The following is a 17080-nucleotide window of genomic DNA, read 5'->3' on the forward strand; positions in this document are numbered from 1 at the left end:
CCACAATACACATTAGAACAGAAATTCAATGAGAAAATTATGGAAGATTACGAATCACTTGAGGGGAAATCCGGATAAAGGCTGTACAGGAAACAGAGAACTTTGAGCATATGTAATATATACTTTATTTATTGCAAAGATCTATAATTATAGTAATTTATTGATAAATAGAATATGAGAATTATATACTGTATGTTATAGATAGAAATTACAAAATTCAGGCAAATTGTGGATAACTCAACATTACGAATTAACGACTTTAAAAATGGCAATTGTAATTTTTTGAAACCTTCTTTCTGTCAAGAGGACTGCTATCTTCTAAAATAATGCAGTATGATACAGAAGAAGGGCGAGTCTTTAACAAAAACTATTATTCAGGAAGCTGTAGCACGACAGCTTTACCGCAACCTAGTATCTATGCTAACAAAAACGCCACAGAGGAGATGAGGATGAATCCTGATTGAGCCCCATTGGCTTCATGCAGTGGGTTTCTAGTGCTGGTACTTTCGAAAATACAGGTTACATATAGACGATCTCTGAACATCATGTCGTGTTTGTGTGCATACTTTGTAGAAATTGCGAAATTTGGAGTGTATGCCATGCCTAAAGGAAAAGTAAGGTAAACTATCTGTTAGTAAGCGATAAACAACTCTTAATACAGTAAAAACCCGCATACAAGAACACCCATTTTCGGGGTTCAGGCTGATTGGGTTCTTATATATCGGGTATTTTAGGTAAAATCGGCCTGAAAGTGTTCTTAAGTGTTCTTAATTTTTTACTTCTAAAAAAATGTAAGGGATTTACTACTGTCTGTTGAAAATAAAGGATGTGACTGTCACTTTGACAAATGGCGACATTCATTTTATTGCATATTTTTCATGTAATTATGAGACTTTTAATTCCAAATACAGTTGTTGTACATTTGCTATACACAGCAAGTGAAACTACTAGCATTTATACAGAGATCTTAGTGCAATATCACAGTAAAGCTACAGACACTGTTTGTTCTATTAAACTGAAAAGGGAACAATTTTCAATTTTCAGGCTGAATGCGTTCTTATATATATGCTTCTTTTTTTTTATTATTAAATATCAGCCTGGGTGTTCTTAATCTACATGTCTATGAAGAGTGGAAGTTTATTAAAAGGGTGTTTAGGAGCCTTATTGCTTTTTAGGCGAGGATTTAAGTGGTATAGAACGACTAGGGGTGTTACAACTTCCCCGTGAATAGGCAATTTTAACGAACATAACCCTATTTTAGATGGTGGGGAATTATTTCTCTTTGCACGTTAACTTCAAGAGGGCTGACAGGTAGCAGTTTTACCAGTAAGAAGAGGAAAACAACTATTTAAAGGAGCACTGTCACGGCGATTCATCTGTGTTTTGGTCAAGCTGCTCAAATGTTTGACAAGATTCATTTCCTCTCAGAGCACCGAGAATAAATCATTAAGGGATTTCTCCCGGGAAGAACAAACTATCATCAGTTTTTTGGGCGATTTCTCCAAAATACACAAGAAAAACTTGAAAAACTTGGCCAATTTTTTCAAGTTGCAATCCATTTCAATCCTGGCCATCCGCAGCCAAAGATAATAAATACTAGTTTGTGTGCACTCGTAGGGTAATAGCCCTTTTCACGGTTGATTTTTCTCATTTGCATTACAATGTTATCCAACGTGGATGCGAGGCAATTTCGGGCTAAAACTACAAAATAGCCCGAAATTGCCTCACATACATGCTAGATTTCATTGTAATTCAAATAAGCAGAGTTAACCTTGAAAAGGGCTATTGTTAACAAAACTAAACGATTATTTTAACGTTTCCGTCGATACAGATATAATTTTTGGCAATCTCGTACGCAGAGTCCCCAGGCTTTTTGGTCAGCCGGTGGGCGCCAGGAGAGACTCCGGAGAATAGCCCATTTTACAGTTGTGTGCTAAGTGACCAGGTCTTGGATTCTAAGCGAGGCTGGGGGTGACCTGGTTTTGATACAAACCTGACTGCTTTTCACATGTAGATCACGCTGTTCTTATGTTAACTAGTTTGCATTTACATATGAAAAGCAGTGACGTCTGTATCAAAACAAGGTCACCGGCAGCCTCGCTTCCAATCCAAGGCCAGGTCACAAAGAACTCAACTGTAAAATGGCCTATTCGAAGAAAATTAAATTTTTTGATTGGTTGCTCTGTATTTGGCTCTCCATAAGCTCCGTAACGGCTTGCATTCTTTTACCGCAGAAATCCTGCGGTTATAAAATTCCTCTACCCCAGAGCCTCTCCTGTGACCAACCGCTGGCCAAAGAGCCTGAGGACTCTGGGTACGAGATTGGATTTTTGTTTTTTGTTTAAAGTGACACTAACTTCTTCCCAGAAGATCTGCGCATGTCGGAATGGTCGAGAACCTTGAGTGCCTGCCAGTTCAAAGGTATTTTCGCGCAGTTTATGACTATCCGGGAAAATAAGATCTTAGCAAGGGTATTAAAATTCAAAACGGAAATAAAGGTATCCACGCATTAAGCCTCAATTTGGGAAAAAATAACAAACATCGGTATGTATTTTAAAGCTTTTTGGATTAAGTGTTGCTTTAATTTATCTCTAAAAAATGCGTTGCTACCCATAGTCATTAGCCGCGCAAAAAAAAAAAAAACCTTTGAAATAGTAGGCACCGTCCTTAAACGATATACACAGAGTGGGTTAAGCCTGGAGGGGGTGATACGAGGACCTCTTTATTGGTGAGAAATCTTTTTGAGGTTTTCATGCACATTTAGGAATTTTCTGGCCACAATACGGACACTAGGTGTTTTCTAAACATAAACGTAAGTATAATTTTCTTCAAAAGTGGACGCAACAGGATGGTCACTCTTACTTAGTCACGGAAATGGCGCATTTTCGTATATCGCCGAAATTTAATGCACCACCAATAAGACATGATAATAATAACCCATGGTAATAACCTTTGTCCTATTCAAACAGGAACACCAAAAGAACTCCACAATAACAAAAGACTGCCATGGAGTGTGTCCAATGATATTCCTCTACCTCCTAACAATAACAACAACAACAACAATAGTTCTTCTCTTCACTCACCCATTCAATCGTTACTTGAAACGACATTTTCGAATTCCTCAGTTACCTTGTCCGATGAAACCATCACTGTAATTAATTAAAAGAACAGTTTTCTCAGACGATTTTTCAGCAGTAGCTCACTTCTTTAAAAAAAAGGGGGTTATTACGACAACTAAAATGAGAAACAAACAAACAGTTTGTATTGTTTTTTTCCATTATTTGAGTGGTGACTATAAATTACCTTGGGTAGCTAAGTGTACTCCAATTATAAATAAAGTATTGTATGTTGTATCTTTTTGCACAGTACAGACTGTCAGTGTGGTGACGAAGGAAATGACCCGCTTGCTTCTTTATTTACTTAAACAGGGCATTTCCCTTGTCGTCATACTATACTGTGGGAAAGATGTACATGGTTTATTTTTATTATTGGGATAATTTACCATTTGCATGTCGCAGTTCTTAGAGGAATCCATGATCAGCTTTAAACTTGTCAGCGAAGGAACAGTCGAAATGCGGATGGATTCGCTCAACGCAGAGAGTGGAGCCAAACAAAGTGGTCCGTCGGGGACAATGATCAAATCGTCATCTTGACACCGGTCTTTAATTGGGTCAATAATTGCGTCATGTAATGGCTGTAAGGCAGTGTACATGTGTAGAGATTCCACAGGGCCATCATCACCTTTACCACCACCATCAACAAAACCAGCACGATCATCATCATTGTCGTCGTCCACACTTTTACACTTGTCTCTGCAAGGATACTCGTCATCGTAATAGTTATTCTCTCGCCGACACAACCGACGGTCGCACGTAACACGAACACGAATGTTTATTTCCTGCAAAGTGTCATTCAACAAGGCAGTGATGGAATCTTCGTCCATTCTTTTTCCTGCAACTTTCCTTTGTCTAAAGTCAACCCTGCCTCCCGTGCTTATGACCCAGAAATTGGTTGTGTTATGTTGATGTCCGATAAAAACAACCTTTGAAGACAGCTTGCTTGAGATGTAAGAAATTATTTTTTCAGGTGAAAGTAACGCTGATGGAAGGTCGTTTAAATTACACTTCCCTCGTAAGCCATCAACCAAAGCCTGAGCTCGACCTCGCTCAGCAGCATGCAAAGCGTCCTCGATCCTTTCGAGTTTTAACAGACTTTGCCACAGGCCTCTGTAAGCCACACGATGGAGTTCCCGGAAACTTATTTTCATGGCATCTTCAGGCTTAATACTATCTCTAACGAAATCAAAACATTCTACACTAGCTTGAAAATGTTCTGAGGCCCTTTCCAAGTCTTTAAGGCGCTCATAGATAATGCCGAGATTGTAATGGGCTTGTCCTTCTCCGATTCTATCGTTTACTTCTTTCGCTATTGACAAGTGCTTTTTGTGGTACTCGATGGCCTTTTGGGTGTCTCCCCTCCAGTAAAAAATGTTACCGAGATTACCATAGGCTTTACCTTCTCCGGCAATGTCACCTACTTTTTTCGCTATAGACAAATCCCTCTCGTAGTATTCTAGGGCCGTTTGGAAGTTTTGAAGACTGGCATAAACATTGCCGAGATTGCAGGAGGCTCTTCCTTCTCCGATTCTATCGCCACCTTTTCTTGCTATTGATAAATGCATTTGGTGGTACTTCAAGGCCCTTTCGATGTCTCCAAGTGAGTAATAAGCGTTCCCGAGATTGCCATAGGCTTTCCCTTCTTCAGATCTGTCACCTACTTCTTTCGCTATTTTTAAACACTTTTTTTGATACTGTATGGTCTCTCTGAAGTTTCCGAGACTGCTGTAGGCGACACCGAGATTGCAATAGGCTCCGCCTTCTGTGGCTCTATCGCCTACTTCTTTCGCCATAGAGAGGCAGTTTTCGAAATGCTCTATAGCCGTCTGAAGATTTGCCAGGCTTAAATAACCGTTGCCAAGATTGGCATAGGCCATTCGCTCTGCGGCTCTATCGACTACTTCCTTACTCAATTCGTGGTAATCTGCGGCCTTTCGGAAGTTTCCTAGGCTGTAATAACAGTTGCCAAGATTACCATAGCTCCTTCCCTTTCCGGCTTTATCGCTTACTTCTATTGCTATTGACAGACGCTTTTGGTGGCATTCAATGGCCTCTCGGATGTTTCCGAGGCGGTAATGAACGATTCCGAGGTTACCGTATGCCATTCCCTCTTTGTTTCTTTGGCCTTCCATTTTCATTATTTCTAAGTTCTTTTTGTGGCACTCTTTAGCCTTTTGGTAGTTTCCCAAACTTTTATAAACATTGCCGAGATTCTCATTGGCTACTCCTTCTCGGATTCTATCACATATTTCTTTTGCTATTAAAAGATCGCTTTTGTGGTATTCTATGGCCTCTCGGAAATTTCCGAGACTGTAGTAACAGTTGCCAAGGTTTCCAGAAGCTATTCCTTCTCGGGTTCTATTGTGTTCTTCTTTCGCTACTGACAAATCTTTTTTGTGATACTTTATGGCCTTTTGCAAGTTTCCGCACATGAAATAACAGATGCCGAGCATGCCATAGATCTTTCTCTCTGTAGCTGTATCGCCTTCTTGTTTTGCAATGAAAAGATATAAAGTTGCATTTTGTATCACTTCTGAATAGGTTGTGTCATCTTTTTTGTCCAATTCTGTAGAAGTGTGCATAGAAAACAATACTTCATTAAACAAGAAGTCTAAATTTCTGGATTTTTCACTTTTCCCACTCCGCCATCTTCATTTGTAACAGCGAGCGCAACCTGGGGAGAGTGTCTAATCTACTGAGTGGGACCCTAGTCAGTACGTAGTAGTTTAGACACTCTCCCCAAGTTGCGCCCGCCGTTACAAGGTGGGAGTTCGATCGAAGCATACGAGTCTCGAAAATCTCACGAAAAATAGGGGTCTGTGAACAGTCTAGAAGACTGATGGCCAGGTTCTCATTTAAATTTAATTAGCTTCTGTCTCTAAACTTCAAAGGTTTCGTTTAGTGGCGAGTGCGGTAAGCGAACTCACTTTATAGGTTTCGTTTAGCGACGAGTTTGCAAAGCGATGTGGCAAGCGAACTCGCCTGCACACACAATTCCTAAATAAAAAACAGCCTTTTTTCTGTGCCTGTATCTATATAACAGTTTTTTGAAATAATAACCCTGAAACTTACAATTTTTTTCAAGTTCGATTCACTGCGGTTGAAATTTGCATACGTGTACAATTTTGTATCGTGCTTTGCTAATTAACCGCTATGGAATCGAACTTCTTTGCGGTTGCAAGCAAATGCGATTTCTACCAAGAAAAAAAGTTGTGAATGAAGAAAATAAAAACAGTGACTGTTAAAGAGCTGCAGGCGTAAAGTGCATAGTTCTAGTTCAGAATTGATTTTAAGTTCATTGTGCCCCGAATTTGCATACGCCAAAGGTGGGAAAATGCCGCACTTACATCTCAACCTTCAAAACCGGAGATTTTGATCGGAAAGTTTCATTTGCAAAAAATTGCGATTTCGCTTTCATACGCATTGAACTTGTATGCCGTGTAACAACTAAGTTTATCGATCAATGATATAACAGCTAGCCTGGCGACGAGATGTGTTGTTTATCGATAGCGGAGTTTGCTACGTGTCGCCGGCATGATTCAGGGAACTGCCGAAGCCCACGAAGGAACATTTTTTCTAACAGAAAGCGGCTTTGGAGATGTTTATTACAAGATTTGCCCTCGGGAAAGGAAGCTTTTTTTCGAAGATGTGTTATGTTGATTGTCCTTTTATGTTTATGTTATAAATTTTTCTGTATTCGCGATTAGCAATTACCTGCAAGTTCGTCGCTCGATTGACACTATTTTTGTTCGAGTGGAAATGGATTCCGATTGGTTCACGAGGATTTATCGATCAATCGAGATATGGCGCGCAAAATAGGTTGAAAATAACATCAAATAATATATAGATCTTATGAAAAAGAAATATATCTCTTATTATTATTAATAATAATAATAATAATAATAATAATAATAATAATAATAATAATAATAATAATAATAATAATAATTAATGTTTGTATAGCGCAAATTAACACGTGCATATGATCAAATGCGCCTTATTGGCACCAAACCCTTCAACACCACAAAAACTCAACTTTTATTATACAATCAAAAAAACTTATTGCCCCTCTGCTTACCTAGTTCTCACAAGGAAAAACGCTTCTAGAAAAGCATTAGTGAAACTAAGAATAAGCAGCCACAAGCTTTTGATTGAAACAGGAAGATAGGACAAAACACCCCGTAATGAAAGGGTGTGTAATGTTTGCAACTGCAAAACCATTGAAGATTAAATTCATTTTTTATTAGATTGCCCAAGTTACTCTTCTTTAAGAGATATGTTTTTCACTAAAATAGAACCTAGCCTTCCATTTACACGACTATTAGTAATAGAAACTTTACTATCGCATATAATGAACTCAACTGACTATTTTATAAACACTCAATTAACTTCACTTGTTTCCTCGCGCTTTGAATTGAGAGATAAACTTCTCTCCAGGATGATTACTTCTACTGTATGAGTAGTTAAAAATAAGCAAAGACTTCACTTACTTTAATTTATTTCTTATTATTTTTTTATTTTATTATTATTTTATTATTATTATTATTATTATTATTATTATTATTTATTTTATTATATTTTAAGTTATCTTAGGAAGTAGTTAACGAATCAATAATTAGCTATGAATAGCTTTTGTAATACTGTATTTGTTATTCTTGGTTTTCACATGACGTCATAAAAAACTGAAATTCACAACTAAACACAATTTTGGGTTTTTATCTTCATCACATATAAGAAAATCTAAATTTCCATCGGCTTGCTTGTTTTCAGCAGGATAGCATTCTTTGTTTTGAAAATAGAGCAGTTTGAATTTTAGATTTTTGCGCAGTGCGTGACAGAAGGATCAGCTGCTCTAAACTTGTCACGTACATGAAAACATCGATTCGCCTCGTGTTTTTTTTAGGTCTGATCAGCTAACATGTAATAGAAGCGTTAATGTCAATGTGTGAAAGTTCAGCAGAGAGAAGAAAGGCTTTGAAATAGCCAAGGTAAACTCCAGATGTTTTTGCTGGTTTCCGGCCGCCATGTTGGTGCCCATCAGACGGGGCACCAACATGGCGTCCCATACTAAACTCTGTAATTTTCCGTGGTACATTTTCTCTAATAACTCGATTAGGAGATATCGCACAGCCCTGTGGCTTTCACACGTTGTTTATGTATCACTCTTGTACAACATATCAATTTTTTGACTTTATCTATTGAATGGTGGAGGATTTTATTTTTTCACTTGCGTGACGATGTGTGAGGTGAAAACCACCTATAGTCATGTAAATAAAGCTTGTTGTTGTTGTTGTCGCTGACCAAAAAGCCTGAGGACTCTGGGTACGAGATTGGGGCAAACTTAATTAAGCCTTAAGAGCAGCTGACTGAGAATATCGAGAACTCGCGGTCAAAACTGAAATTTCGGATTTGTTCATATTTTGTCAGAAGAATCCCTTCAGAGAACTATTCACGAAAATAACAATAGAACTTTCCAAATATTTTTCGTTTTCGAGAATTCCGGCATAATGTGAAATGCCGTGATCGCGTCGCGCCCGGCGTTAAATTTTGACGAGATTTGGTGCATCACAGTCAAATCGCTCGGGAAGGAAGACGGCTTAGCGTATTGACACGATCTTCTGAATGGGTTGGGCATCCTTATGAGAATACGGTGTTATGAAAATATTGCTGGCGGATTCTTATTTACATGCAAAGCAGTTTTCTATTCCTATACCAAAAAAAATCACAGCTAGAAAGAGTGATAACTAATGCTACCGCAAAATTCTTAAAGGCCGATTGCCGTGGCATGTCTTCCGAAAAAGCAACGTCAGAATGATTGACATGTTTCATTATTGTACGTCACGCAACTAGTACGTTTTTCACTAAACGGAAGAGTAACAATTTGCTGTACGATACAGCGACATTCTCTACCTCACTGTCGATAGCTAGGGTTAATGACATGTTTACGTTTTTTATAACTTCAGTGTAGTATCCGAGTTGTATTTACCTGCCGCTTCGATACCGCTGATACATGTATGAGATAAAATTCCATTTTGCCCGGCGCCTCGGCATATTTTTGAGTAGAAGGTCTTATCTACACATGGTATTGCTCACTGAAGACGAAACTTCCACCAAACAAACGTTGCGGTATTTTCATTTTTTTCGCAGTAGTTCGACTAACCCGTGTAAGATAGATAAGATAAATAATTAAGTTCATTGAAATACTTAAATCGCAGCAAAAGGCTGAATTGCATAACTATATACAAGAAAGTATTAAAAAAGGCTTATATACAATTTAAAATTATGCTAGTGTAAACGGGTAATGTTAAATTGTGACGGCTGCACATTGCAGGGATAAATGTATTTTTAAAACGTTCAGTTTTAAAACCTGGCAGGCTAAAAGTTCTTTGCCGCCTGAGATTGTATGATGAATGTCTTGGAGGCAGAAGGCTGTGGAGATTGTGTTGTTCATCAAATACCTCATTGAATAGATTGCAAAACAGCCTTTCACGTCGGACGCTTAAGCTCTCCAATTCAAAACTAACTAGACAGAGGTGGTATGGGAGATCAGGCGCAATTATGGACAAAGCCCACTTCTAAACCCTCCTCACCCCTCTTCCGTCTTCACAGAGGTAATCTTGAAGCTTGTGATGGAACACTTGGGCGCCATACTCAAGAACAGGTCGTATAACCGTGCAGTAAAAATTTAATTAGACTTCTGGCCCTTCTCAATTGGACCAGGAAATACAGTCTCTTGTTGGGCCGTGTAGTCTGTCTGTCTGTATGCCTGTCAATAAACGACCGCTATCGTAGCTAATTAAACAGTATTTTTGGAGTCTTTTTTAAGTATTTTACTTATTTTCTTCCATAGTAAAGAAAATAATATTGATTTTAAGCTGGTTACAACGCATTCAACTTAATTTTGCGGGGGGGGGGGGGGGGGGCAAACTGGTGTTGATAAATACATAGTCCAAAAGAGTCGATTTCGACTGGATTGTGAACACGTTCTTTGTCGAAAGCAATAACCATTTTGCGTCACTGTTTATAAATAGCAAGTTTAAAATAGCTATGGACACAGCAGGGGCCATAATATGCAAACAATCTTGGTTATTTTCTGGTGCTGTTCTATTCGGATCGGTCGACTGAGTAAGGGTGGACTATTGCTCGCATTAATGGGGATGGCTCATTAAATGTCTATTTCGCAGGCATTGGAACGGTTAGTGCTCATTCAAATATATTATAGCCGTGTAGCTGTTGATGATAATAATATATGGCCAGCCTTGCACTAAAGTGAGAGCATGATTTTCTCTTCCTTTGACATCTGTTTATGATATGTAGTCTAAGACCTGCAAATTGAAAACACAGATACCTTTTTTTAGCTTTAAGAATTCTCGTCTTCGCTTGTCCAGCTCAATGTAGTGCCTGTCACGACATTTTATTGATAGTCAGGATGAGATGCATCGTTGTAAAAGATTTATAAAAACTGAAACTTTTGCGTAACTTTACTGAAGGCGTTTTTCTCGCAAGTCGATTAGTAATTTATTGAAGCATTATCGTCTGTGGGGGGTCTCAGATGCACTTTGATATGAAATATTTATTAATTTTGTTTCCGATCGTATCCTTCGCGTTGTTGACGCTGGCGTACCGAGGAAAGCGTGACACAACACCTGAACTTTTCATTTTTTCGTTTGTGATCGGTGATCACCCACTTGGAATGAAATTAATTTTTATAGGGATAAGCCCATCAACACATGAGATTTTGTTTCCGAATAACAACTTAGTTTTATTCCACCAGAAATGAAAGATAAACAATAAATTTAACTTGTACTTGCATGCTTGAACACTGTCATTTTCTTAAAAAAAATATATTAATATTTCCTATGTGTTTACTTCCGTCTACGCTTGGATTTTAAATTACCCAAGCTGGATTTTTTATATGTTGCAGTACATGTATAGAGCTTTCCTATAGTATAATACTTGCCACATATTTCGATCTATCAGGACACAATATGTGTCCGCAAATTAAAGTTTCCACAAATTCAAGTGTCAACGAAAATGCTGAAAATAGGAATCTTCGGACTTTGAAAACTGCATGTAAATAAGAATCCGCCAGCAATGTTTTCATAAGACCGTATTCTCAGAAGGATGCCTAACTTAACTTCAAAAGATCGTTTTAATACACTAAGCCGTCTTCCTTCCCGAGCGATTTGAAAATGCACCAAATCTCACGGCGTCAAAATTTAACGCCGGGTGCGACGCAATCATGGCCTTCACATTATGCCGGAATTCACGAAAACGAAAAATATTTGGAAAGTTTTATTGTTATTTTCGTAAATAGTTCTCTAAAGGCAAAATATGAGCAAATCCGAAATTTCAGTTTTGACCGCGAGTTCTTGATATTCTCAGCTGGCAGCCGCTCTTAACACCTTATTCATACAATACATCGAATTCATTTCTATATTTGGAACAAAAGTGTTTCAGTTTCATTTTGTTTCAAGATCCGATGCCATCACTCAGTCTAGTCTCAGCGAATTATTTTACACTAACCAGGGCTAACTGCCAAAAACTCTTTCTCGTGTTAGTTTTGTGTTCAACAGAAAACCGTAACAATCTGAAAGAGGGACATTTCACAATGAGGACCAATGAGGATTATAGTTTTGACAAGACGCAACTAAAGAAATTTACACGTGGACAACTCCATAAACTGACAACAGCTAAAAACGGTCCCATCATTGCCACGCGGCCGAAACTGCAAAAGTCGCAAAAGGAGTGATTTGACGAAATTACGATCAAAAAGGAATAAAATCACTAACATAACAATGATACTGTGCCGTTCCAAAATCACCAACGTTCTTGTCCATTCTTGTATCTTATGTTTGATAGTTTTGCGAACGGAACGAAATATATATAACTGCATCCGATCACGGACATCACATGAAAATTGTCAGCTAACACGTCACGCGTATTAATACCAAGGACGAAATAATTATATATAGTCACGTTTTCTTGGCAACGTCAAAATCCATTTTTGTTTGATACAATATGACAGGATCAAGAATCAACTTTTTCTCTAACGTCAAAATCCTTGTTTTTCACGTCGCATCGCGTCACCGCCAACTACTGACATCTGCCCAAAACTGCGCCCACATTTTTTGGGCATAGTGCGGATGCCAATTAATTATAACGAAAAGAAGGCTCCACTTATATTTTCTTTGGAAAGCAAGTAAGGTCAAAAGGGCCATACGGCTGAGAACATATATGAAGAATACTAAGTTGTTATTTGCATTTTAGTGATTCGACTACGCAACTCGCTAAATGTGCTGTAAATTTAATATGATGCCATGATCTTTGCAAAGTCACGGACGGCATAGTTGAGTCCAAAAAATTGTAAACAATATGGCGGCCACAATAGTGGCCAAAAAAATACCTTCTAGGAGAGAGCAGAATTTAATCCAGATTTCATGAAGGGATCCCCTCCCTCGTGATATACGCGCCCATAATCGATTTTTATTGGACCTTTTTTGTTGAAGACAATAGATCCCTTCTAGGGAGAGAGCAGAGTTTAATGAATAAATTAATGTGCAGATTTGAAGCTACCATGAAGAAAAATTAACAAGACGCTTTTTAGAGCGTTATGCGGGATGCTTGAGTCGATGTAAGCATTCACTTTGAATTGAATTGCTGATTACCTGTTGGAGTTCGAGGTCGATGATTGCATAAAATGATGAAGTTTTAGTAGCTAGTTATCAATCGATTTTATTAGCTGTAAATGAAACCGTCAGATAGCAGCAATCTGACAGATATACCGGAAATTCTCGTGAATGTTACTAGCATGGATTACAAACCTTATCGTCAGCGCTAATCATTCAGTAAGTTGTTTTCATCAAGAAAACAGCAAGACAAACAGACACAAAGGTTTCCTATATGAAAACATCTAGTAAAAATAATTGACAATCAAACCTTTCCTTCTTTTGTTAGGTCGATTGCCAGAAGCGGCTAAGAATCAGTTCGACAAAGTCTGCAGCGTCATCCACCAATAATGACCTCTGACTAATACCTAGAAGGGATCTATTCTTGGTTTTCACGTAACGTCACCAAATTCTAGAATTCAAAACCGGGAGGCCTACAAAATATTTACCTTCATTAAAGGAAAGATTACCTGAAAATATGTCTTTTCACAATTTCTTAGCTGGATGTCGTACTTTCGTTAGAAAATAGAACAGTTTCAATTTCCGAGTTTTCGTCGTGCGTGACATCAAGAGGACGGCCGCGACAGACGGCCTCTTTGGGTGATTTTCAGCATTCTAAAGAATTTAAGTTTGAGGAGAAATATTTATCTTAACATTTGAAAATTCACAAGGAAAAACAAACCTCTTTTCTGGCAAAAGTGAACTCCAGATGTTTTTTCCTATTTCCGGCCGCCATGTTTGTGGCCAACACCAACACACCAACATGGCGTCTCCATACTAAGCTCTATAAATTTGTGTGAAACATTTTGTCAAATAACTCGAGTACGGAATACCGCACAGACCTGACACTTGGACAGGTTTTTCATTTACTTATCATCTATAACATGTCAATTTCTTGACTTCATTCATGGGATGGTTTTAATTTTTTTTCACGCACACGGCAATGGCGTGACAGTGAAAACCGGTAATTGTTCTGATTGTCTTCTGAGACTCGAGTTTTATTTGTGTGGTGACTGATCCGGTCGATTAAAGTGAAGTCTGTCTTCATCGGCCGGATCAGTCACCACACAAATAAAACTCAAGTCTCAGTAGAGCTTAACTTTCCCTAAAACTACAAATGACTCCATAAAAACGTTTCGTGACGTCAGCTGTTGTTATAATACTGGGGATGACCCACAAATTGACGGTAAATTGTCGGAAATAGTGTCTTAATTCTAAATCTTAGTTTAAAAAGTAGAAGTGACATTCAAGTGTGCTAAAATAAGATATGATTATTGCCCGGAGGGCAGAACGTGTCTAAAAATGGGCTTGCTTTTTTTTCTTCGTCGTAGTCACAAATGTGCATCTTTCATTTATTGACTCGTTTTACATGTATCAAATTCATTTTTTTCCTAGAGGGGATATTTTTGTTTCTTGTTGTCCTTATTGTCTTAAACAATAAAGGTCCAATCGGAATGCAATGATATGATATGATGATATGATAATCTTTATTTATCCACGGTACAAAATTCGTCAGCTTTAAAAATCCCTAATACTAATATAATAAAAATATTTAAATAAAAAAGCTGCTTTCCACGAATTCTAAGCCTTACAGTTCTTTGATTAATCGTTTAAATTGCTGATGTCAATCGGAGAGCGTACCGCGTGGCTCTCTATTTTTGCGCCGTAGACGAGCTAGAAGAGTTCCACGAAGACACAGATATTGGCCATACGCGGTGCGAACTTTCTTGTATTTTTTTCGGCTTCAGTCGCGCCCAAACCGAATTTCTCCCCCATTGCCTTCCGGCAATTCATTGTTATAAACTTGTTCTTGTAGTCTTTATAGAATTTGTTGTAAATGGGAGGATATTTTTGACCTTCTTCTATAAAGTGTGAAGTGTTAAATTCCGTAGTCGATGCGGCCATTTTGGAACGCATTAAGAGCAATGAATCATGGGATAAGAATGATGATTTCTAGGATAGGCTTAGATCGTCCCGATCGTCTGAGAATGCTTCCATATGATCGCTTCAAATTTTACGCGATTGCCCCAATCGTCCGGATAGAACTAAGTTCTATCCAAAAAATCGCGGTCGTCCTAGTCGTCCGGATCGTTAGCGATCGCCCGGGTAGGATTTCTATATGATCGTCCCGATCACCTGAACATTGGTTGAAACAACTGGGGCGGACGATCAAATGGAAACCAGCCTTAAGGGATTAAGTAGTTCAGTAGTGCTCCAATACAAAAGTCTGGTAATTTTAGTAATCCATGCAAGTTTGGCAGTTTTTAGTGTATATGCCATGTACAAATGTTAATGTAAGGTTACTAATTAATTTTTTTATGCTTTGTCTGAAGGGAGAAAACCCGTCTCATCTGAGAAACCATTTTTAAAAGCCGAAGATTTCGTAGATAGTTCTATGGATCTACCTGAGGAGATGTTAAAAGGTACTTTAATGTACGAAATGGGAACAAAGATCGATTTGGGGTGTCTGGAATCCTAAGACCTCGAAAGCTAAGACTTCGAAAACTAAGATTATATTGAGATGGATAGTTCGTCTCCAATCAAGAATCAATCTAATCACAAACCAGCTAATTGTTGCCCTGTAAACGACTCCAAATGAACCCTGTCTGACAGCAACAATTTCCTCGAGATTTCCGTAATCGAGTTTAGGTAAATCGTTTACCTCAGGCATGTATACGTGATTCTTACACACGGATGGAGAATTGAAAGTCGTGACTTGCGAAGGCATGCAGAACATTACAGCGCCATCCTTAGACGTGTTATGTGGGTGGTTAATAGGCCATTTCCGAGTTGCTGTGAACCTCATTATGAAAGCGAGGCTAGGTGCGAAAGCTTTTCATATGAAAATTGGTTTTGTTTGCATATGAATGAAAACTAATTTTCATAATAAAACCTTTGCACTTAGCCTCACTTTCATAATGAGGTTCACAGCAACTCGGAAATGGCCTATTGAGAGTGGTTCCCGCGAAGAAATTAAAATGCAAAATTATTTAAAATTTTCAGGCCGGCATCGTTAGTTGGTTTAATTCCGGAAAGTTAATTTATGCCTTTCCCTTCCCTCCTAACATGTATAATATAATGGCTGTAATGTATGCTGGTTTGCCTGAGCTCGGTTTACTGGGCAAAGAATCAAGACTACCAGAGTTGGACCAAAATGGCTATGAGCACAGGCTCATAGCCGCTTTTATTCGAAATATGCAGTTTGAATAATCATTGATAGATACATAATCTGGCCCAGTAAAGGTGAGGGTACAGAAAACGAAACACTACGGTATGCATTAATGGAAAGCGGTTGGCCCTGGGGAGGAGGTGGGAGAACAAAAGCACGTCTTAATCCGCTGCTGAACCGTGACGGATGACTATGGTATGATCATATTGATCATATGACTGAAACAAGCACCTAAAGGGGGCTGTACCTTATTCCAATTACTTCTTCCCCAAGACCCAGGACCACTCGATCCAACTGATTACTAACAAAGGCGGGAAAAGGCATAAAAATTCTATTTGCGGGCAAATATTTTATTTATGCCTTTCCCTTCCCTCCTAACATGTATAATATAATGGCTGTAATGTATGCTGGCTTGCCTGAGCTCTGTTTACTGGGCAAAGAATCAAGACTACCAGAGTTGGACCAAAATGGCTATGAGCACAAGCTTATAGCCGCTTTTATTCGAAATATGCAGTTTGAATAATCATTGATAGATACATAATCTGGCCCAGTAAAGGTGAGGGCACAGAAAACGCCATAAGCATCGTGAAGACGACACCGATGCTGCCCCACCCCAGGCAAAGCCAGCAGACCAGAGGAACCAGCCAATAGCTGAGGATATGATAAAAACTGAATGAACGAGGGCAGCAGCTGCCCTTGCAAACTGTGCCTAGGAATAAACTGTTGGTATAAACAGGAATAGGAATAAACTGTTGTAATAATTGGGACAGCCGCCCTTGCTAGCTGAACCAAGATGGGAAAAGAAAAATTATGATAGTACACCATTTAATCAACTACGCACCAAAAATCATGGGAAACCACCGCCCTTGCTAGTGGCTCCTGCCCAAACAAAACAATACAATGTGACACCAGGGTAGAGAGCAGCCCTTGCTAACTGCTCCTGGGAATTAGTGAAAATATGTAAATACTAGCTTTGAGGAAAAATTGACAAACCTTGACCTCTTAGAAGACAGCCGCCCTTGCTAACTGCCCACTCAAAAAGCAAGACAAACATAAAAATATTACGTAATGGCTAAGAAGACAAGCAAGGCACCCGGAAATATTTTTGGAATGCATTGGATTTCCAC

General features: G+C 38.6%; 1 protein-coding gene across 2 annotated transcripts in view; it reads left to right on the forward strand.

The window, feature by feature from the left end:
- The first annotated feature begins 10218 nt into the window (after window positions 1–10218).
- LOC146467419 (putative serine/threonine-protein kinase pats1) overlaps window positions 10219–17080 on the forward strand; it is a 63481-nt gene continuing 56619 nt past the window's right edge. Inside the window, exons 1-2 of one of the 2 annotated variants that reach the window (XM_085125911.1) lie at window positions 10219–10311; window positions 15118–15207. In XM_085125911.1, the coding sequence (XP_084982037.1) occupies window positions 15180–15207 (28 nt within the window). In that variant the 5' untranslated portion in view covers window positions 10219–10311; window positions 15118–15179. Of the gene's footprint in view, window positions 10312–14952; window positions 15208–17080 lie in introns of those variants that run through there. The other variant, XM_085125910.1, reaches the window with a different exon arrangement.

This window comes from Pavona decussata, unplaced genomic scaffold (genome assembly GCF_977016875.1).
Source record: "Pavona decussata unplaced genomic scaffold, jaPavDecu1.1 SCAFFOLD_136, whole genome shotgun sequence".
Lineage (NCBI taxonomy): Eukaryota > Metazoa > Cnidaria > Anthozoa > Scleractinia > Agariciidae > Pavona > Pavona decussata.